At 46.9% G+C, this 23,550-nt stretch overlaps 1 protein-coding gene across 1 annotated transcript in view; it reads right to left on the reverse strand.

The window, feature by feature from the left end:
• Window positions 1-4,497: 4,497 nt before the first annotated feature.
• The window catches only part of CCDC102A (coiled-coil domain containing 102A), a 43,300-nt gene continuing 24,247 nt past the window's right edge, over window positions 4,498-23,550 (reverse strand). The window contains exons 6-9 of the mRNA XM_074293533.1: window positions 22,973-23,182; window positions 16,467-16,637; window positions 14,981-15,084; window positions 4,498-5,353 (exon numbers count right to left, since the gene is read on the reverse strand). Of these exons, the coding sequence (XP_074149634.1) occupies window positions 5,227-5,353; window positions 14,981-15,084; window positions 16,467-16,637; window positions 22,973-23,182 (612 nt within the window). The 3' untranslated portion in view covers window positions 4,498-5,226. The remainder of the gene's footprint in view (window positions 5,354-14,980; window positions 15,085-16,466; window positions 16,638-22,972; window positions 23,183-23,550) is intronic.

Below are 23,550 nucleotides of genomic sequence, written 5' to 3' on the forward strand. Positions count from 1 at the left end.
CAGAAAAAGAAGCTAGCCAGAGGCCCAGAATACCCCATTGTTCCGGCTCAGATGTGCTGAGCTCAGGCAGGGAGCTGCGGCTTCTTGCCCTAAGGTATTGATTTGGGGCCCAATGAGGGACTGCAGCCACTTCCCCAGAAGCATTTCAGGGCTGGGCAAAGTATTGGAAAAGGCTGTTCTGGAAGGAGACCCATGACCAGCCCCAGGGGATGACTGGGGGGATGGGGAAAAGGGGTTGTTCAGGGAGTCAAGAGGAGGAACCAGCAGAACAAGTAGGTTTGGTTCAACTCAGCACTTTCCCTTCTTCTCTCCTCTCCCCCCCATTACACATACACCCCAGGGTGGTAGGAGGAGCTCAGAGACAAGATGTCTGGGCATCTAATGTCCTCTTTCCTACGGGGTCCTCGCTGTGGCGGAGGGAAAATCTTTAAGGGATTTCCTGCTCCTCTCTCCCCCTCCCACTCGGTGCATGAAGCCCCCAGCCTCGAAGGGTGATGGGTAGAGCTGGGGGAGGGGAAGCAGCTGGCATCTCACAACCTTGCAATTAACAGCCAGCAAGGAGCCAGCCTGGCTTGGGAACAGCAGCTGGTTCCCCGGACCCCGTTGGCCTCCCTCCCCCAAGTGCTTACCACTTCTTCCAACATGTGATCCTTTTCTCTGCACTGACTCTGAGGCCTCTAAGCCAGATGGGTAGTTAATTCACCTCAACTATTCATCAAGCACAGACGGGGCAAGTTTCGGAAGCCCTAAGGGAGACTGGGCTGGGGGAGGGGACACACACAGGTTATCACAAAAAAGATACAGTCTCTTGGTCACTGCTGGGCTTGGATCAGAAGCAGGGTTTGAGACCGGGAGAACAGCTTAATTAGGCCCCTGGTAAGGAAGACTTCTCCTAGGCTCCCTAACTCGGGCAGTTTTGCCCGGGGCCTGTGATCCTTACTTTACCTGAGAGATCTCTGCTCGGCAGATTGAGAGTTTGGAGGAGGGCCTGGAAGCCTGGACTAACTGGGTTAGAGCCCGAAGAGATTTTCGCTCTCAAGTCCAGCCGCCTATTTTACGGAGGGGCAGTTAAGTGCCTTGCACAGGGAAAGAAATCCAGCCTCGGCCCATCACATTTCCCTCCTCACACTGCCCACTAACCCACTGCCTCTCCGGGCTCTCTTCCTCCATCACCCACCTTCCAGTCCAACCCTGACCATTCCATTGGCTTTGTTTTCAGCAGAAGACTGTACAGGAAGGCAAGCAGAGAAGTAGACACAATGGGAAAGAGGAACGAGGGCAGGAGTACAGGGGAAGTGGTCCAATGAGATGAAGATCCCTTCTTAGAGTTAATCATAAGTAAAAAAAAAAAACAACGGCTGGTCTCTATGTAGTATCTGCCATGTGCCAGACACTGCTAAGTGCTTCACAAATATTATGTTATTTGACCCTCAGACCAGCCCTGAAAGTTGGGCGCTATTATTATCCCTACTTTATAGTCGATGACATCGAGGCAGAGAGAAGTTAAGTGAATTACTTGGCCAGGGTCACACAGCTAGGACTTTCTGACCCCAACCCTAAAGTCCTTACCTCCCCTGCTACCTGGCGGCTCGGTTAAAACAAACTGGCCCGTTGTCCCTTCAGTCCTCTCATCTTGAACCCTGAGGATATTCTGCCTCAAATCCCAAGATGGAAGGAATTGTAGGCTCTCTGTTTGACTGGGAGCTCCTTGACAACGGCTCCCATAGATTTTTTTATGCTTAGCACAGTGCCTGGCACATAGAAGGCAGCTGACAGACTGACTCCAAGTGGCCAAGTATTCTGGAAGGATCACTCACTGAAGACTTTCTCCAAAGCCTTTCAGAAAACTGAGTCCAGTTTGGGGGGGAGAAGGAGAGGAAGGGAGCCGGACTGCTTTTCTCTTGCTACCCAGAAGCCAGCTGGGCTGTACAAGATGATCTTTGGAGGGCCTTCCTGTTATAACTTTCCTCTCTGGATCTCAGTTTGTGAACCCACAGAGTGTGAAAGGATGATCTCTGTGGTCTCCTCTGTGTGCCTAGGCCCTATCTTTAGGTCCTTAGGAGCCTCCACTGCACCTCCCCATCTTACTGGGAGTGGGAGAAAAGCACTCATTCAGGGACTCCATTGAAGAAGGCTCAGGCTGTTAGAAGAGAAAAAAACAGAGAAAATGGATAGATGCTGAGGAGAAGCTGTGAAGACATCCTCATTTGGCTGAGGTCTGGCCTGGTGCAGAGAGAGCCAAAAGGCATCAGGCGAGACCCTGGCTGCCCTGGCGCCGGCAACTCTCTGTCCCAACTGGAAATGGTCTGTTCTCTGGTTTTGACCCTCCTCCCTTCCTCTTTCCCCCTCCCTCCCTTCCCTGGCACAAGAAGAGCTCCATTATGGAGAGCTACCTTTGCTGCTGCTGCCCTTAAGGCTCTCTGAAGCGTGATCACTTCAGGCTCGCCTCCCCTGTTGTAACGAGGCCGTTCCCAACTCACACACACAGACACAGGAATGTCATGCGCATGTAGGGCAGTTGAGGTGAAGGGAAAGAAAAGGGGGGTGAGTGGGCAGTGGGAGGTTCTCCTCCCACTTAGGAGGTAGGAGACCCTAGGGCTGGGCCCAGGGCAGCATTGTGAAACTAGTCTACCAGTGTTTCGGCTGCAATGGCCAACTGGTCATGGAGTCAGGAGAGCTGGTGCCGCAACGCTAGCTCTCCGCATTTCCCGCCTGGTGCTTCCCTGTCTGTAAAGCAGCAAATCCCTTCCATCCTGATGATTCTTTTATCTCTGCCTCTGCCTGCCATCCTCAAACCAACCTATTTCCTTCAACACCCCACAAACTTTTCCTGTGTCCCAGTGGAGAAAGTCTCGCCCTTATCTAGCTGTTGACTAGTCTTACATGGGTATTTAGGATTAGGATTACTTCTAGCAGGAACATTTTCATATTTATAGAAAATACTTGAAGCCAAAGAAAAGACCCAAAAGAAGAGAACTTTCAGTCGAAGGTGACTGCTGGGAATGGTAGGGTGTTAAGGGCTGGGAACCTGCCTGGGTGCCCTGGAGGGTCAGCCTAGGGAAGCAAGCACAAAAGGGAGGCTCTGGGGCTCAGCTGGGACACCAGCTCACCCAGGGTCAAGGCTGCTTATAGACTCATGACACATGCCAAAGATGGAGGGGCCCTTAGGGACCATTTAGTCTAATTCCTTCATTTTACAAAGCAGGACTAGCCCATAGGTCACCTGACTCGCAGATCTTGAGTCGTTTCACTTCCTGGAGTTGGTAAAGCCGAATAAAACCCAGGACTGAAACTGGACATAGCAGTCCCAAGTCTTTTCTGAAGGCACCCAAACTCCCATCCCCCAAGATCTCCTCCCCCCCCCCCCTGCCGCCCAGTCTCCTAGTGGAGATGGGAGGTTCCCAGAGATCTTGCCACACGGAAGGAGTGGACAGGGGGCAGCCAGGCAAAGGAAGATACAGCCTCTGTAATTACTGCTCTGTTCAGACACTATCTTGCTTGAGGTGCCAGGGAGTCTGGCGGGGAAATACCAGCCCGGCCTGACTAGGTCTGTTGTGTGTCTGAGAATGTCCCGGCAGCTGAGTGGGATGGGGGATGGTAGAAGGGGACCCCGAGTGGGGGGGAAGGAAGATTACTTTGAGATTTGGCTTTGAAGGTTCTTGTCACTCTATGCACAGGATTTGGGGCCAAGGGACATGTTTTTTTTAGTTTCTCCTTATGGTCAAGTTCCTTTTTTAATTTACCCAGGGCAGGAAACAGTCCCTCTCCTAGAGAGGGCCCCTGGCCCATCCCTCTGGCTGAGCTTTGGAAAGTGGAGGGGACATGGGGGCAGGATAAACGTCCTTGTGTTTCCCCATCACCCAACACTCCCTCTAGCACCTCCTCTCAAGGAAAATGAGAGTCCAGGACGGGAGCTGTTGCCTCTCGTTTCCATGGCAACAAGCCCCACATTGCCCATAAAATCGGCTTGCACCATCGTTTTTAAATTTTTTATCATCATTTTAGGCCTGTCTCCAAGAATGGTATTAGAGTGTGGCTTGGTGACATGGAAATTGTCAGGGCCCATGTTTTATTAACAGCCTGCCGGGGAAGAGGCGGAGAGGGAGCGGGTGGGGCTCTTAGAACAATAACCTCCCTGCAGGGGATGTTGTCTGCCCCCTCACCCCCATGGTCAGAGGATCCTACACCATCATCGGCAGAAAGGACCTTGGGAATCAGCAGGACCAATCCTTCATTTTGGAGGGACAACAGAAATGCCTGGGGGGGTCACAGCAGCGGGACCGGAATTAGGCCGAGGGGCTCCTAACTCCTCGCCCCCCACGTCTCAGTAACTCTCCCGAGGATGGGGGTCCCAGACGCACGGGGCGCCATGACCTTGAGTGGAGGAGGAAGAGGCAGAGGTGCCTGAGACTGTCCCTCCCATCTCAGAGAGACACTTTCAAGGCCAAAGACCTTGTTTTTGCCTCCTGCTTTTCCATAGTCAGGCTCAACCTCAGGTGATCTTAACTCAGTTTATTAAAAAAAGTCTGAATTTGTAAAAAATGTGCTTGTTGGCCCACTCTTCTGTCCCACCAGACCCCGGGAGATGGGCTTGGGATGGTCTTCCCACCTGATTACCTTCTTCTAATGCAGAAGTCCAAAAGGATGCCCCAAACCGGGGAGAGGGAGTCTGAGTTAAATGCCCAAATCCTTTCAACAGCAGCCAGCCTCTCCCTCAGTTCATATGTTTATAAAAATAAAACAGGTACGAGGACACACACACTTATACGTATGTATGTATGTATATAAAATATATATATATATATAAAATATGTATAATAAAACACTTCTCCCACCTTTTTAGGGACTTGGATAGGCAGGACTGTGGTTGACCTCAGCTCCCACTCTGCTCTTTAGTGGCCCAATAAAGTCATTATCTTATTTTAGTATGTCCTTGTTGACTTTGCAGAAAGGTGAGGGTAGGGTGGGGGCTAGGGGAAAAGGAGAGGCACAGAGGGGAGCAGGAGGAATTGGCTGGGAGACAAGGGGCATGAACTCTGGCCACGGGGGTCCCCCGGACGGCCTTAGCCTGTCCTGACTAGGGTGCACCCCATCTCAGCCTGGTAAGGGCCAAGTTCCAAGCAACTCAGTCTCACTTTGTCCCAGGGCTGCAGCCGGGACTCCGGGAGAACCGGCCCACGAATGTTCCTTGATGCAGGCTGCATCCTCCCTCTTCCTTCCCCTGCCCTAAGGGACTTGGATCTGGAGGTCTTCATCCTCATCCAGGTCACTCGCACCATCCCCAGCTTCTTCAGTTCCAAACCGAGAACTCCGGATCTTCCCAAAGAGGGGGGCGTTCTGCTGCCGGCGGAGCCTGTGGGACCGGGCCAGGAGGAATGAGATGGGTCAGAGGCTTAGCAGAGAACACAGGGAGACGCTCTGAGCCCTGCCGGCCCCACCCAGGGCAGCAGAAACCTGGCAACTGCAATGGGAATCCCCATCAGGCCCGGGGTGCAGCACTCAGAGGGCCTGGGTCCAAATCCTGCCTCTGACACCTGCTACTGGTGAGACCCCAAGCGAACCTCAGTGCAAAAATGAGGGGACGGACAGTTTGGCTCTCACCCCAGCTCCAATCTTGGCCATCAACCATCCCAACAGACGCCAATCATGGAAGGAGCACCGATTGAAGGGAACGAGCGCTACTCTGATTCTCCAAAACCCTGTAATCGTGTGCTAGTCTCTTAGCTTCCCTGTGCCTCAGTTTCCTCATCTATCAAACGGGACTAATTTATTGCCCTATGTTCCCCAAGTTGGTCTGAGGATTTCCTAAGAAGTAAAAACATTTTTAGAAGTACAAAGTGCTCGATAAACATATTGAGGCAGCTTAGGTATTATATAAAGAAAGGCAACCAGAGGGCAAGTTAGAAAGAGCACTGGGCCTAGAGTCAGGACTCCTACTTCAGATAGTACTTATGTGTCCTGAGAAACCATTTAGTCTCTGCCAGCCTCAGTTTCTTCATCCATAACATGGGTATAGTAATAGCCCCTACGTCAGAGGCCTACTGTGAGGGTTAGGTGACATATATCATATGTAAAGTCCTTTGCAAACCTCAAAGTACTATATAAATGCAAGCGGTTTTTATTAAATATAAAGAATTAGAACTATTGCTCAACTGTCCAGGATATTATGAAGCCCAGAGACAGGAATGAAGTTAAGGCTTAAAATATGGGAGAAGGGCCACAGCTCTCAAATAATGAACGAATCCAAAGCACTGACAAAAGCGGGTGCCTCGCCAAGGGGCAGCAATGTACCACAAGGGCAGGGCTGCGGGCGGCCCGACTGCTCCCAGCACCACCCTGATCAGCCAGTCCGCATTTGTCAGTGCCCACTGTGCGTCGGGCACTGCACTGGTCAGCAATGACAGTCCTGTCCTCCACGAGGCCATGTTCCACTGGGCAGGAGGGAAAATGTAGTTTTTGTTGTTCTTGTCCCGTCGCGTTTTGTTTGTGTCCGGCTCCTTGTGGCCCCATTCTTGGCAAAGACACAGGAGCGGGTTTCCATTCCCTGCTCCAGCTCAGAAACTGAGGCAAACAGGGCAGAGGGACTGGCCCAGGGTCATAGAGCCGGTGTGTGAGGCTGGATTTAACTCAGGTTTCCTTACTCTAGGCCTGGTGCTAGTCTGAGCTACCTGACTACCCCACGTGTATGGGTAGGGGAATACAAACATTGAGACGAGGTCATGTGGGGGGACACGTCGCAGCTGGGAGAATCAGGGGAGAACTGAGACCGTGAGACAAAGATGGGCAGGAAGCACGTTCGAGGCAAGGGAAAAGGCACGCAGGAGGCTTCGCAGAACAGCAAGGACAGCTTGCCTGGGCTGTCCCACACACGGAGGGGAGAGATGTGTAATGAGGTTGGACCAGCAGGTTGAGGCCATGCTGTTAAGAAAGGTATATGGCAGGGGCACCTAGGAGGCGAAGTGGTTAGAGCATCGGCCCTGAAGTCAGGAGGACCCGAGTTCAAATCTGATCTCGACACTTAACACTTCCTAGCTGTGTGACCCTGGGGAAGTCACTTAACCCCCGCCTCAGGAAAAAAGAAAAGAAAAGAAAAGAAAAGAAAAGAAAAGAAAAGAAAAGAAAAGAAAAGAAAGAAAGAAAGAAAGAAAGAAAGAAAGAAAGAAAGAAAGAAAGAAAGAAAGAAAGAAAGAAAGAAAGAAAGAAAGAAAGAAAGAAAGAAAGAGAAGAAAGAAAGAAAGAAAGAGAAAGAAAGAAAGAAATGTATATGTCAAGAGGAGTTTACATTTGATCCTGGAGATATTAGGGAGCCATTGAAGTTTATAGAGAAGGAAGAAACATGGTCAGATTTATGCTTTAAGAAAGTCAAGGGAGGTTGTAGAGGTGGAAAAAATGAAATTTGGTGGCTGGTTGGATAAATGGGGTAAATTAGTAAGTCCACATGGAGGCTGTGAACCTGAGTAATGTGAAGGATGCTGGTGCTATAACAGAACAGAGGGAGAGAGATAGGAAAATAACTTGAGGGAAGGGTAGAACCTAGAAAAGTTTTTTTTGTTTGTTTTTTTTAAAGATGGGGAGCACTTGCATGTGATTTCAGGCACTAGGGAACAAACACAGAGATGGACTGAAGATTGAAGGTGAGTAATAACACTGGAGACAAGCTGTTGGAGAAAACTTAGAGGCTCACCACCAGGTATATTCACTTCGTCCCTCTTTTCATTTCAATAAGGACAGAGTGCATGCTATGTGCTCTGTCTAGGTATTGAGCACCTATAAAATTGTAAAGGGGTTGCAATTTGTGTCTATGGAAAGAATATAAACACTGAGGAAATCCACCAGTCCTTGATGGGGTATGTGTCTGGCACTGAGCCCGTCTCTGTAAAAGCATATCTGCTGCCCTTGAGAATTTAAAATTTCCTTGAGATAGAACAATAATGCTGAGTGGTGTGGCCGACACAGCTAATATTGCAGAAATTTGAACTCGGGAAAATGAATTTCCAGGCCCAGTACTGAGTTCAGATCTAGCCTCAGATGGAAATATAAGATGGAGATAATAATGGCTTCTACTTCTGAGCTCTTGTGAAGATTAAATGTATAGTGCTGGCATAGTAATAAATGCTTGTTTCCTTCCTATTTATTTCCGTAGGTTCAGAGGAGCCTTCCAAACTTGAACCATGATTATGTCCTTCTAAATGTTTTCTCTCTCACATAATGGTTCCAAGTCCACAAGGGGTCTTAAAATTCCAGCAAAATGAATTTCAACTTTTATGATTTCTGACCAGAGAAGTCATATAGTGTGTTTTCGTGTTGTCTTCGGTAACAAAACAAGAAACATTTTAAAGTACCTACTGTGTGCAGAGCCCTGCCCCAGGCACCAAGGGAGAAACCAAGTTTACATAAAATACAGGTAATGTTCTCATAGATATCCCAGTTCAGTGGGTGAAGGCCTGCACACAGTAGGCATTCAATAATTTAGGCATTTATCATTAAACTGACTAATAAGAACACTGTTTTAAAAAGAGTAATCTGTCATCTGCCACAGGAAAGAATGAGGAGGCAGAGGCTAAAATGGGAGGCTGGTGAGGAGGCTTCCGAAATGATGGATCAGGGTAGAGGCAGGGAGACTGGCTGGGGAGAAGGAATTACTTAGTGACTGATGGATAAAAAAGGCTTAATGAGACGGATGAGCAAAAGACAACTAAAAGTTTGAAACTTGGGTTATTGGAGTAATAATGCTTCCGTTAACAGAGAGAAGAGGTCCCCACCTGGGAGTGTAGAAGGTCAAAGAGAAGATAATTGTGAGGGAGGAAGATGTGGGTGAAATCCTGCTTCAGATTCTTACTGATTGTGTGATCCTGGGCAGTCATTAGCCTCAGTTTCCTCAGCTATAAGCTGGACAAGATACTAGGATTCACAGGATTGTTGTCAGTATCAAATGAGATCATATATGTAAAGTGCTTTAAATCTTAAAGTACTATAGAATCGTGACCTAATATTATATTCCTGCTGGAGCAAAGGAAGAGGCGGCCGCTCCTGCCTGGCTCACCCCACCCTCTGCAGCCCCTTCTTCCACGGCTCTGAGCAGGCGTGTGGAATGGACTTGATAGAAAAGACCTGAAATTGCTTTATAGTTTTTTCTAATCCATAGTACTTAGCAGCAGCACATTATAGGCTGGAGATGTTATTTAGGGAGCGGCAGGAGGGAAGTGAGGGGGGGTGGACAAACAAAGAATAAGGCTGTCTTCCGGAGGGCAAGGCCTTGGGCTTGGGGAGGACCAGAAATTCCCTTTGGGCCTTAGAGCTCATCCTTCTTATGTCCAGGAGTAGGGGAATGGGGGAGTGGGGAGGGGGACTGGAGACAATGGTCTCTGTGCTGAATTAAAGAGAATAGATAGTTTGACAGAAGAGGGATGGGAACGTACTTTCCAGGGTTTTCATTTTATAGCTCTTCCTCCCAATCTTTCTCTCCCTATATGAAAGAACACACACGTGCACTGAAGAGGGACAGCGTCTCCTAGGCTTCTCTGTCTTTCTGTCTGTCTCTCCCTTTCAGTGTACATACATAAACATATGTCCTGACAAGGGGTAGCTTTTCCTGGGCCTCTCTCTGTATCTTTATCTCTCTCCTTTCTATCTCAGTCTCTATGCGTTTCTCTATCTCTCTTCTGTCTCTTTCACTCTTTGTCTCCCTCCTGTTTCTCTTCTCTGTCATCCTGTCTCTCATCTCCCTCTCTTTATCTCTGCTCCCCTCCGTCTCTCTCCTTTGTCTTTGTCTCTTTTCTCTATCTCCCTTCTCTTTTTCTCACTTTGTCTCCCTCCTCTGTTTCTCTTCTCTGTCACTGTCTGTCTCTCTGTCTCTGTCCTGCCCCTCTCTTTCACTCTTTGTCTCTCTGTTTCTCTTTCTGTCATCCTCTGTCTGCCTTTCCTCTCCCCTTTGTCTCTACTCCCCTCTCTCCTTTGTCTCTGTCCTGCCCCTCTCTTTCACTCTTTGTATCTCTGTTTCTCTCTTTTCTGTCTCTGTCTCTCTCCTGCCCCTCTTTCACTCTCTGTCTCTCTGTCTGCCTCTCCTCTCCCCTTTGTCTCTACTCCCCTGTCTCTCTCCTTTCTGTCTCTGTCCTGCCCCTCTCTTTCACTCTTTGTATCTCTGTTTCTCTCTTTTCTGTCTCTGTCTCTCTCCTGCCCCTCTTTCACTCTCTGTCTCTCTGTCTGCCTCTCCTCTCCCCTTTGTCTCTACTCCCCTGTCTCTCTCCTTTCTGTCTCTGTCTCTCTCCTGCCCCTCTCTTTCACTCTTTGTCTCTCTGTTTCTCTTTTCTGTCTGTCTCTGTCTCCCATAAGAGCTGAGAGGCACCAGAGCCAAAGCTTGGAGATTCTTCACCATCATTTGGTCCTGCCCACGTCTGACTTAGCCAAAGCAGTGTAGCCAAGTTGAATGTCCCCAAGACACATGGCCCTGAATCCACAGTCCTCCCCATTACACCACCCTGCCAAGCCTATTCTTCCCTTCAGCCTCTCAGCCTGTTCTGCATTGGAAGTTTTACAACTCATTTGTTAGGGGACAACTGTGTTTATGTAGCACCTTAAGATTTGCAAAGTACTTTACAAATATTATTTCATTTTATCTTCATAATAACACCCTTCAGAGGGAGGGCTATTATTATCCCTATATTACAGTTGAGGAAATTGGTAAGAATACTCTAACATGGGCCCTCACCTCAATCCAGAGTGACAGGAGTCAGGCTACCTTGGGGCTTGTGGGGGCTGAAGGGCAGCCCATTCTCTAGTGATCCCTGTGCCTGGGTCTGGGCCAGCGTGCCTTTCCTTCCTTCATCAGGATGAGTGAGGAAGGAGGAAATAGAGCAGGACATAAGCCATTTCCCCACTAACAAGCTCCAGGAACTCCCCACTGCGCCCAGAACATATTTAGCCTCTTCTGTCTGATATTCAAGGCCCTGCACACTCTGCTGAGCCGTACCTTCTACTAGTCCCCAACATTTAACTCCTGGATGTATGGGTCATTTGATGTGAAAGAATCTTGGAGATCACTTAATCCAAACCATTTAATTTGTAAGGTGAGGTCGAGAGGAATTTTATTCAAGGTCACCCAGACAGTAACTTTGGAAGAAAAAAGAAAAGTCAAGACCCAAATTTAGGGGTTCTAACTCCAATAGGAGGTGCGGGAGTCTGCATAATCCCACATCATGTGTCCATTCCAGCCCAGCCAGGCTCCCTACTGCTGAACCCCCCTCACACAAGCCCAGCTCTTCCCCCTTGTTCAGAACATTCTCCCTCCTGGGGCACTGACTTCCTTCCTGTCCTCCCTGCTTACCCAAAGGCTGCCCACCCAGGAGGGTCTTCCCCATTTTACTGACATCAATCTCTCTTCTCTGAACGCTCCCACAGCACTGGGGGATCCACGCCCGTGTCCTGGGCATGTTAACCAGATACTAATTGTTGTTATCACTTCACTTCCTCCCCAGTGTGTCCTAGATGTATTCCGCCCCCAGGATAGCTGTGGTCCTCCATAAAGACGCAGAGCCCCAGGTGGCCTTTTTGGGCTCCCTGAAGATGGAAGGTGACCTCTGGAAATTGCAAGGACCCAGAGAGGAGATGGGGCAGTGAACAGGGGTGTAGGGGGCTCTGTCTCAGCGCTTTACTTTCCTGATGTCAATGGAAAAGCTCTCAGCCTCCTCCCAGGCCCACGCTCTTCCTCGCATTAAAATTCCATCGGGCCAAAATTTACGAGCCAAACTTCAACTCAAAGCCACTCGATTGATGGAGAGGCCCCCCTCTCTTCTCACCCTCCTCCCCCCCAACTCATAACTCTCCCGGTAAAGTGGCCTCAATGGCTGCGTCTTTACTGGAAGGCATGAATTATTAAGGGAGGGGGGAAGGGAGGGGACCAAACCTCCATTACTCCTGCATGATTTAGTGGCGCTGTCCCCAGAACATTAAAAAACAAAAAGTTGAAGAAAAAAAAAGGGAAAACCACTAGGTAGCCCCTCCCTAGATGAAGGCACTTCAGAGCTTAGGTCTCATTGGGCCGCAGGCCATTTCAAGGGGATTTATTGTTGGAAAGGCACTTGAACACCAAATAAATTTTTTTTTTTAATCTTAAACAACTTTTTAAGAGCTAGAAAATGGGAGATCTTAAAATGTGTAGAAACTCCTGTTTTTGCAACCCTAACGTGTTTTCCCTCAGGGGTTTGGGGCCTAATAATCCCCTGGTACATGAGATCTCCTCTCTTTAGGGACACAAGAGATGAGGACTCTCCCCAGGAAGCAGGATTCAGAACTACATGGGCAGCAGACCCAAGGGGAGAGTCTCCTGGGCAGGACTTAACTTGTATGTGAAAAGGAGACACCGAGATCTCAAGCCGGCAGTGCCCAAAGGCCAGTCAGGAGGCTGAGGAGGAGCAGCCAGCCCGGCCCGACTGGAGATGGCTCTGTGAATGGGGCCTTCCATGGGGCCCTCCCCTGCTTGAATGCTGCCTCTCAGAAGTTTGGATGGTTATTAGTCATTAATAGCTTAGTTTACGGGATCCTTTTCAGATGATTGCTGCTTGGGAACAGATCGAGGCAATGAGACACAGAAGTGCCATTTGGAAGAAGGGCAAGTAAGAGGGAGCCAGGGAAAGAAGCTAACATTTAAGTATCCTCTCAACTCTCTTAGCCCTTCGAAGATCCCTTTCCAAACATTTGATGTCTTAATGGAGAGAGTACTGGAGTTAGGTAAGACCTGTGTACTTGAAGGTTCTCACCATGCTCTGTCTGCTCACCTTGTGTTAATGAGAGATGCTATTATTATTCCCATTTTACAGATAAGGAAACTGAGGCAAATAGTGGTCAACGGACTTACTCGGGGTTCACACATGTCATAAGTGTCTGAGACTACATTTAAACTCATATCTTTGTGATTGTAGGCCCAGAACTCCATCTAATGTACCACAGAGTTACCTAAGTGGGCAGAATAGATTTTTTTTCCCCCCTGAGGCAGTTAAGTGACTTGCCCAGGGTCAAACAGCTAGGAAGTGTTGAGTGTCTGAGATTAGATTTGAACTCAGGTCCTCCTGACTTCAGGGCTGGTGCTCTATCCACTGCGCCCCCTAGCTGCCCCTGGGGAGTAGATTTTTAAACTGGCCAATCCTGCTTATGGAAATCAAAGGTCCCATCAGACTCTGGGGGTTCTTGGCTTCAGGGCCATCACTGTTGTTACCCACACAAGGATCCTGGAGGACAAGGCCTGAGGAGGGAACTCTGAGCTCCATTTACTGGTGAGAATTGGGCCCACTGTGCTTTCTGACCCTCCTATATAAGGAACTCAAAATACTCTTTGCAGAGAGGTTCCAATTGGGAAATAAAAGGTGAGAAAGGTAGCGAAGAGCTCAGGAGCTAAATAAAGGAGGATTTAACTCCAGTCCTTAAGAAGGGATGGGATGGGCCTAGCAGGGCTTGGGGAGAGATCTAGGGACAAGAAGGGAGGTCTTTGTTTAGCCTTTCCCAGAGCTTCCACTCACCTTTATATAGAGATGCTTTTGTTTTTGTTTTTGTTGTTTTTTTTTTTTTTGAGAGACAATCAGGCCATACAGGGAGAGTCTTTGAGGCTGGACTTAAAACTCCAGTCCTCCTCACTCGAGGGCCAGTGCTCTATCCATTGTACCACCTAGCCACCTCTTAAATATAAGGCAAAGAGATGAGGAGGCAGGTGAGGAAAGAGAGGAAGTTAATAAAGAAGAAAACATGCGCTGAATTACAGGAATGTTAGAATACAGAACACTGCATTCAGAATTAGAAGGGACTTCACCCAGTTCAGTGCCCTGACCCGGAGACAGAAAAAGACATAGCCCAAAGGGGAGATAGAGAATGAAAGTGTAAGTCAAGAGGGGAAGAGAGAGAAGGGAAAGAGAATCCAGGAAGAGCAAAAAGAAATGGGAATCAAAGAGGGAAGGGCAAGGAGGAGCAGGAGTGAAAACTAAAGAGTTTGATAGATGGTGAGAGGGTGAATGAAAGTCCAGGCCCCAGAGAGCTCCCCCGGGGCCAGCCATCACACGCTCGCTGAGAAGGCAATCTCTTTAAAGGCACTTACTGATCATTTCCCTTCTCATCAGCTCTGGGCTGACCCTTCCCTTCAGCTACCTCCTTCCCACTGCTGGGTCCAGGAAGGAAGATGAGGGTAAGTGGATTAGATCAGAGCCACGCGCTGATGGCTTTGACTATCTGTCAATGACAGAGGGTCGTGGACCAATCATGGGGGGCTCACCTACCCTTTGAGATGCAAGAGTGGTGAAGAGACAGTGGGAATGTACTTACGAGAATTCCCAGACTCCCTCTAACCCAGCCTTACCATTCTTTCCCACCACATTCGGATATCTGGGCCATCCCCAGCTGCTGGGGGCTGAGCCCACATCGGATGTGGGAATCTCTTTCCTCGGCTGGGACCCAGTCCTGAGGGACAGGCCAAAGTTGGAGAGTGAGGAGCTCCTCACTGACTCGACCCCTACTCTTCTTTAACCCTTCTCTGCCTGTTTTCTGCCTTCGGTATCTGTCCTTCCTGTTCTTCTCATTGCTCCTAGGTCCCCCCTTCCCCAGATGTCAATCCTCACTTTTCCAGCTGTGAAGGCTTCCCCCCATCCCCATCCTCCTCCTTTATCAGGTCACTCCTCTCTGGCCTTTGCCCTCCTGTCTGGCCAACAGTAGGATCTTGCCCTGGATACTGAAGGAGTGAGTCTTCTCCCAAATGCCCCATTTCAGGTTCTGCCCACTGTGGCCGGCCCAAGCCTGGTTAAGGGTCACCTGACCGAGATGATCAGGGCAAACCCAATTCCTGTGGCTGGACCTGAATCCAGCAAGCCTTCCTTGAACTACTGAGGCACCAGAGCAAATCTGGATGTGACGGTTTTGCTGCTTGAAGAGGTGGCTTTCTAACTGCCCCCCCTGCACTGCTCCTCCCCTCGCCCCCCAAGGCCCCTTCTCCAACCATATATACCTTGACTGCAGATGCTCCAGCTGTACTTGAAGGTTCTCACCATGCTCTGTCTGCTCATCCAGGGACCTCTGCAGCTTCCGAGCCTGGTTATGGGCTTCATCCAGCTATGAGGTGGAGACAATAGCAATCATCCCGGGCTCAGGTTCCTTCCCCACCTCCAGGGTTGCTGTGAGAGGGCAAATCCTCTGCTCTGTCTGCCTCTCCCCTTCCTCTCTGCCTTGCCAAATCCTGGTCATTCTTCAAGGCCTATCCCTAACCCCTCCATGTAGCCATCTTTGTCCCCACCCTATGCCCTCAGCTCACAGCAATCCCTCCTTCCCATGAGCCCCCACAACCCGCAAATCCCTCTCCACATTTAGTATGCTACATGCTCTGCTTAGCACCATTTTTAAAATTCTCTTAGAATGGCTTTTAATTTTTCAAAATATATGCAAAGATAGTTTTCAACTTACTGATCATTTCCTCCTCCCCTAGATAGCAAGCATTCCAATGCAGGTTAACAATCATTAATTTTTTTTTAAACAACTACAACCATTGGTAATTCCATGAATAATGAAATGCACATTTTATAATATTTATCATATAACCTGACATGATATTTATATATCACAATACTAGCACACAACCTGCTACAATATATTATCCTATAACCTGATGTTCTTACAACAGTTCTGTGAGGCGGCTGGTGCAAAGATTATTTTCCTTTGGACACTGAGGCTGAGAGGTTGGGACTTGCTCAATGTGGCTCACCAATTATAGGTCCAAACTGGAATTTGATGACAGGGCTACTGATTCTGGGACTACTGCTCTTCCCATGACATAAGCTGTCTCTACAGCACTGTTGGTTCACTTTTTTACTATCTGTATCTCAGCTTTCTTTCTTTTTGGGAAATTCTGAGGGCAGGAGTTAAACCTTTCTTATCTCTCTCTGTGCCCTAGTGGAGAGCACAGAGCCTCCACATTGGGACCGTGCAAAGTGACGAGATGGAGTCAGGAAGCCCCAAATTCAAATCCTGCCTTCAGAAGCTCACTAGCTATATAAACCACTTGGGGTTTTTTTCACTCTCAGTTTCTTCATCTGTAAAATGGAGATGATTAATAGCACCTACTAAATAGAATTGTTGGGAGGAGCTAATGAAATGATACATGTAAAATATATTCTCAACTTTATTAGTCCTTCAGAGATCCCTGTCTGAACATTTGATGTCTCAATGGAGAGAGTGCTGGACTTGGAGTTAAGTAAGGCCTGAGTTCAAATCCTTCTTCAAGGTTGACTACCTGGGTAGTTGTTTAACCCTTGTCAGCCTCAGCTTTCTCATCAGTAAAATGGGAATGATAATGGTAGCGTCTCCCCAGGATTGTTGGGAGGATCAAATGAGCGAATAATAAAGCATTTTAGAAATCCTATAGCCCTACGTAAATGCCAGTTATTGCTTTAATTACTTTTTCACCAGCTCCACCGTCTGGCCCCCCCGGCCCCCGTCACCTCGTCTTCGGCTTGGGCCAGCTCCTTCTTCAGTTCCTCCACGCGCAGCCTCAGCTTCTTGACCTCCCCCTCGTGCTGCTCCACCCGACGGTTGGCGTGGGCCAGTTCTGCCATCTTTTCCTGGCACTGCTTCTTCAGCTTGGTGTGCACATGCTTGAGGTCTGCCAGCTCCTGGAAAGAAGGTGGGGGCCAAGGATGGGCTGAGGAGCCGCTGGCTTACCAGTGCTGCCAGGCCGCACCGGCTCTCCTTTACGGAGCTACTTTTATTCACGGGACAGCCCCACAAAAATAAAGTGAGCTAGATTCTGGAACTAAATAGAACCCGGAATCCACTTCCCTCGGAGGGTGGGATGCCGACAGCGGTGGGCAAAAAGGCAGAGTAGGGGGACCCGCGCCCAGTTCTGCCCCGAACTCATTCTGCGGCCTTCCCGGTGCCTCAGGCCACCTTCAAAGCTTGGAGGTACAGAGAGGGCAGAGGAGGCTTTTCGCTATCAATGAAAGCAGGTTTAGAAAACTCCACTGGGAAGCCTGCCTCTGGCAGAGCGCCCCAGGGCCTGGGCCTGGCTCCAGGCTCACTCTGACATTTTCTTTTTTAAACCACACAGCTATGTCGTCAGGGTAAGGAGCCCTGGGTGAGTGACTCCTTCCACCAAAGCTGAAAAGCCCCCTCTGCGTCTTCCTTGCTCAGTCAGTCTCAGAGAGCTGCCCGGGAGCACTGAGCGGGCAAGGGACTTAAGGCCAGCACGGGTCAGTCTTCCTCACCACGTCTCTTTATCCACCATGTCACGATGCCATTCTCACTTAATGTTATTATCAACGACTTGGATACAAACATAATAATAGCAAATACAACAGTGACGAGAACGAGCATTTATATTGCACCCACTACGTGCCAGGGGTAGAGCATTGGGCCTGGACTCAGGAAGACCCAAGTTCAAAGACTGCCCCAGATTCTTCCTAGTTTTGTGATTCTGGGCCAGCCACTTAACCCTGCTTGCCTCAGTTTCCTCATCTGTCAAATGATTTGGAGAAGGCAATGGCAAACCACTCTAGTACCTTTGCCAAGGAAACCCAGATGGAGTCATAAAGAGTCGGACATTACTGAACAGCACTAACAACGTGCCGGGTACTGTGTGAAGCACTTTACAAATACTATCTCATTTGATCTTTACAACAACCTTGGGAGTAGGTGCTATTATTATCCCCATTTTACAGTTGAGAAAACTGAGGCATATGGAAGCTGAGTGACTTCCTCAGGAAGTCACAACCAGTACAAATCTGGGTTTGAACGCAGGTCCTCTGACCTCTAGACTCATCATTCTGTGCATTAAGCCATCTAGGTGTCTTCATCTGGAATACTCTATAGTTCTGAGTGTTGTTACTATGAAGTTAAATATGAGAAAAAGGGCAATGGAGAGAGAGAAGAGTCTTGATATTGGGCTATATAAGTCTGCTTGTAGAAGTCAGTGGGCATCTCAAATTCAACATGAAAGAGATAATGAACTCATTATCTCTCCCCCCACCCAAAAACCTTTCCCTTCTTCTGAACTTCCCTATTAATGTGGAAGAGACCACCAGGCTTATAGTCACCCACATTTGCAACTGGTATCATCCTCAACTTTCATTTCCCATTCATCATTTACAGCTAACTTGTCATTTCCTTTTCTAAAACATCCCAAAGCATCTCTCTCTCCCATGGCAACCACCTCATTCAAGTCTTTTTCATCTTTCTCCCAAAATGTTTTAATAATTTCCCTAACATTTCTCCCCTTTCAAGTCTCTTCCAATTCCAATATATCCTCTACTCAGCTACCAAAGTAATTTACATAAAGTTTAAGTTTGTTCACGTAACATGTACTCCCGGCCCCCAGCCCTAGCCAACACACAAAAATGAGAAACTTGAGTGGTTCTGGGATCAATTATAAAGTCCTGTGTTTGACAGTGATGACTCTTTATAACCTGGCTCCTTCTTACCTTTCTAATCTTTTTATGTTCTACTTCCCCTCTATGCCCTTCCCTCTAATCATACTGACTAAGACCATTTCTTTCCCCAAACACTCCATCTTTCATGTCTCACACTGGCTGTTCCCCATGCCTAAAATGGTCTCCTGCCCAATTTCTTAGTCTGAGGATCCCTTAAGATTCTCCTCCAGAGAAAAAGTCTGTCCTGGTCCTTTTAGGTACCAGAGCCATAGCTCAATGGTTATCTTTGATCTATCCTGAATTTATCTTTTCTGTTCTAATTTATTTATGTTGTCTCCTCCGTTAGAAAATGAACTTTGTGTACAAAAGAATTGTTTTTCTTTTTCTTTGCTCAGTAAGCCTTAATAAATGCTTGTTAATTGATTGAACCAGGGATAGCTAGTTCAGAGAGGAGGAGACGGAGGGGATACGATACATGTGATGACTGTCTTAAGTGTTTGATAGCTGGACTGTGGAAGAAGGGCTGGATTTTTTTTTTTTTTGTTTGTTTGGTCTCAGGGCAGAATGAGACACAGTGGGTGGAAATGTAGTCTAGTAACAGACAGATTTAAGTTAGCAAAAACCCAACCAGCTTCTTAACAAGCAGAGCCGTCCAAAGTAGAATGAGAGGCCTTGGGAGACACTGGGTTCCTCCTCAAGGAAGTGGCCACTTATTGAATATGTTGTAGAGGAGATTTTTGTTGGGTTGATTTTGTCTCAAAGGCCAGCTCTGAGATTCTATGACTTAGAGATTTAGACACTTTTAAGATTCGCAAAGTACTTTGCTTACATAATCCCAACTCTGATCCCACAATTAACCTATGAATGCAGTGGTATAAATATTACTATTGACATTTTATAGATGAGAAATGAGAAAACTGAGGGTTGGTGAGAGGCAGTAATTGGCATTTCACATAGGCAACCAGCAATTACTATGTGCCAAATGCTGGGGATGCAAAGGAAAAAAGGGTCCCTGCTCCCAAAGTGCTCATGGTCTGGGGAAGGGGAGAATACATGCAATGAGTAATGTATAGACAAGAGATATTGGGAGTTTGCTGGAGTCATCTCAGAGGGAACACAGCATGATTGAGGAGGCCTGAGAAAGTCTTCTTGCAGAAGGTGAGATGTGAGTCCTAAAAGACTTAAAGGAAACCAGGGCAGTCATGAGAAAGATGAGGAATAGTGTTCCAGATATGGGGGCCATTCAGGGAAAATACTCAAAGGCAAGGGATGGAGCCTCTTATTCAGGTAACAAGAAGACCAATCTCACTGCACTAGAGCTGAGAGAAAGAAGGTGTAAGGCCTTATAGAAAGGTAGGAGGCAACCGAGTTTTGAAGCCCTTTAAAAATCAGAGAATTGTATTATTTGACGGTAAAAGGAGGTATAGGGGCCAACAGGGGCAACTAAATAGGAGAGCAGATAGAATGACTCGCCTGGAGTGAAGAAGACTCATTGTTAGCTCAAATACAGTTTCAGATACATACTAGACGGGTTACTCTGAGCAAATTACTTAACCCTGTTTGCCTGAGTTCCTCATCTGTCAGATGAAGTGGAGGAGGAAATGGCAAACTGCTTCAGTATCTTTACTAAGAAAACTGTGGTTCACAAAGTCAGACACATCAAATGACGGAGTTGATTAAATAAGGGGGTGACGAGACAGAGCTAAAACTCATAAACAAGTTTCCTCTTTCCACTATGGGATGGCTTAATGGTCGCTGTACAAATTCCTCTTCTTCCAAGGTATTTCTCTCACCTCTTTTCTGATGATATTTCATGATTTGAGGTTCATTCATTAGGTTTAAAAAACATTGAGGATGAGGATTAAAACGAAGGGCTTTTATTAAGCCATTATTGGTCACCAAAATTTTAGTGTATATTGGTTTATCAGCGCTTTATCAATCCTGTAAATGGTCTATAGGGCACTTAGGTAGTGAGTGGATAGAGTTCCAGGCCTGAAATTAAGAAGACTTATCTTCCCAAGTTCAAGTCTGACCTCAGACATTTGCTGTGTGACTGGGCAAATCACTTCAATCTGCCTCAGTTTCTTCATCTATAAAATAAGCTGGAGAAGGAAATAGCAAGCCACTCTAGTACCTTTGCCAAGAAAACCCCAAATGGAGTTAAGAGAGTTGGACAGGATTGAAATGACTGAATAACAAAAATGGTCTACAAATATAGGAGTGACTTAGACATGACTCTCGAGGGAAGATGTGGTTAAGGTTAGTTCAAACTTCCTACCTGGAATGGTCTTTCTTTACTCCTTTTCAATCTAAGTCCTATTCATCTTTGAAAGCACAATGAAAACCCTATCTTTTTCCTCAGAGATCCTCAGGGATCTCCTTCTTTGAGGCTGGGGCCTTAGATCAATAGTGTATCAGTCCTGGGAAGTACCATAAGGATCCAAAAGTACAGCCTCCTTATTTTACAGAGGAAGACTTGAGGTTTAGAAAGAGGAGACGACTTTGTCCTAAATCACATAGCTAATGAATTTGATAACCTGTCATCCAGTGGGGTTACCAAATTATGATCTACATGGATCTCTTTGCCCCAACTAGATGATAAATTCTTGATGGACAAAATCCCTTTGGTTGAATGATTGCTTTACTACAGCAGACATTCAATAAAGTTTGCAGAATTCAATAGGAAGCACCTAAGACATAATTGGTTATTAAGAGGCTAAGATAAAATACCATGGAACTCAAGGTAAGAGATTTTTGAGAAAGGGAGATGGGAGGCCATAGGGGAAAGTGGAGTGGAAAGGCCAAGAAAGGAAAGAAATGAGGAAGAGACTGCAGACTTTGGTCAAGAATGGATTACTGATATTCTTGGGAGAGCAATAAAAACTTTCTTCCTTTGTTTGCTAGGATAGGGATGGTCAGAGAAAGCACCTTCATTAAAGACTTGCTGAATGTTAACTGAAGATCAGAAGATGACAGAATTTGAGATTCAGAAGGGATCTAAAACCATCTAGGTCCACAACTGAACAAGAATATACTTTACAAAATACTTAACAAATGATTATCTAGTCTTTGTTTGAAGACCTCTAAGGATAGGGGACTTACTAATTTCCAGGGAGACTCCTACTTTTGAATAGCTCTAATTGGGAGGAACTTTTCTTTTTACCTAGTCTAAATTTGTTTCTCACTTCCATCCACTGTTATTAGTTTTGTCCTCTGTAGTCAAGTAGGATATGTGAAGTCCCTCTTCTAAATCCAAATATAGCTATCATGACTCCTGTAAGGCTTCTATCCTTTAGAATGAACATTTTCTATTCCTTCAACTGATTTATTCATTCAACAAGCATTTTCATGTTTACTATAGGCCATGTTAGAGGATGGAGAAAAATAAAGAAGGAAGGAAAGAGAGAGAGGGAGTAGAAGGGAGAAAGAAAGAAAAAAAGAGAGAAAGGAAGGAAGGAAGGAAGGAAGGAAGGAAGGAAGGAAGGAAGGAAGGAAAGAAGGAAGGAAGGAAGGAAGGAAGGAAGGAAGGAAGGAAGGAAGGAAGGAAGGAAGGAAGGAAGGAAGGAAGGAAGGAAGGAAGGAAGGAAGGAAGGAAGGAAGGAAGGAAGGAAGGAAGAAGGTCAGCTTCTGCCTTTAAGGAGATTTTCATTCCCTTGGAACCTTGTATGTCATGATCCTAAAGCCTTCTACTACCTCAGTCACTTCCTTTGGACACTCTCTGAATTTTAAAATCCTTCCAAAATATTGTAGCCAGAACTAGACACAATCTTCCAGGAGGAAAGGAGAAAGACACCCAAGACCTGACTCCCTTATAGTTTTTCTAAGAATCCTCCTTGACTGTTGGGTTCCTGGGTGAAAAGTGGAGATGTTTTTGCTTCTCACGTCACAGCCTAACTCAGCCAAGGTAACTCTGTTACCTCTCTATCTTGTTTGTACAAGCTGTTTTCACGTTATCTCCTCCATTAGACTAGGATCTCCTTGAGAGCAGGGATGTTACTTGCTGTTCTTTGGATCTGAAGTGCTTAGTATAAGGCCTGGCACATAGTGCTTAATGAATGTTTACTGATTGACTGTCTTAGGAGCCCATTTTAGTAGAAGAGATTAGATGTTCCCTGGTTGTGGCTCATTCTTATGCTTTGCTTGTGGTTTTCCTTAGGTTATATTATACAGGAAAGAACACTGGACTTGGACTCAGGAAGACCTGAAATCAAATCTTGCTCAGATGATATGATGATATATTTGGAAAATCCTAAAAATTCAACTAAAAAGTAATTTGAAATAATAATTTTAGTAATTTGGGGTATCCCTTACTATCTCTTCTTAGAAGGTTCTGTTGGTGATATAAAGAAATGCTGATAATTTACATGAGTTTATTTTATATCCTGCTACTTTGCTAAAATGTGTCCCTTAACCTTTCTCAGCCACTTTTGTAAAACAGGGATACTTTAAAGAGTTGGTATGAGGATCAAATGAAGTAATACATGTAAAGTGCTTGACAAATTTTAAAGTGCTATATAAAATCCTGGATATTCCAATTACCCCTCCCTGGGGTTGAAGTACCCACCAGGTCCAGGTCCCCCCACCTTGTTCTTCTCAAAGAGCTCGGCCTGAATGGCCTTGAGGTCCGAATCCAGGGCGCTGGCTGTCTGACGCCGCTTTCGGGCCAGTACCTCCTCCAGGTCCTCAATCTGTGCTCGAAGCTTCTTGTTTTCCCTTTCAAGATTTAACTTCTCTGTCTCAAGCCGCTCTCGACGGCCCCACTCAGCGGCGTTCTCTGCCTGCAGACGCTCCATCTGGGGAGGAAATAAAGCTAGGGGAGAGTCTTAAGGAGACCTGCTCTACATGGGGAAGAAGGAAGAGCCCCAGCTGGGCTCCCCCAGTCCCCAATCCTGCTGGGCCATTTCTAGCTACAGGAAGTAGGTCCAGCTGCACAGCTATAATTAGCTTGGGTTTGTTTGTATGTTGGTGCTGTACGTGTCCTATGTCTTCCTCACATGTGCATGTCCTCCCCAAATAGGCTGGGGGCTTCCGGAGGGTTAAGACTTCCTATCACACCAAGGACTTCCTGAGAAATAAAGCTTCATTATGAGAAGATTCCCAGGAAAGGGAATTCTATATTTGTACAGGTACATATGTGTGTACGTATTACCATATACACATA

Source organism: Sminthopsis crassicaudata, chromosome 2 (genome assembly GCF_048593235.1).
Source record: "Sminthopsis crassicaudata isolate SCR6 chromosome 2, ASM4859323v1, whole genome shotgun sequence".
NCBI lineage: Eukaryota > Metazoa > Chordata > Mammalia > Dasyuromorphia > Dasyuridae > Sminthopsis > Sminthopsis crassicaudata.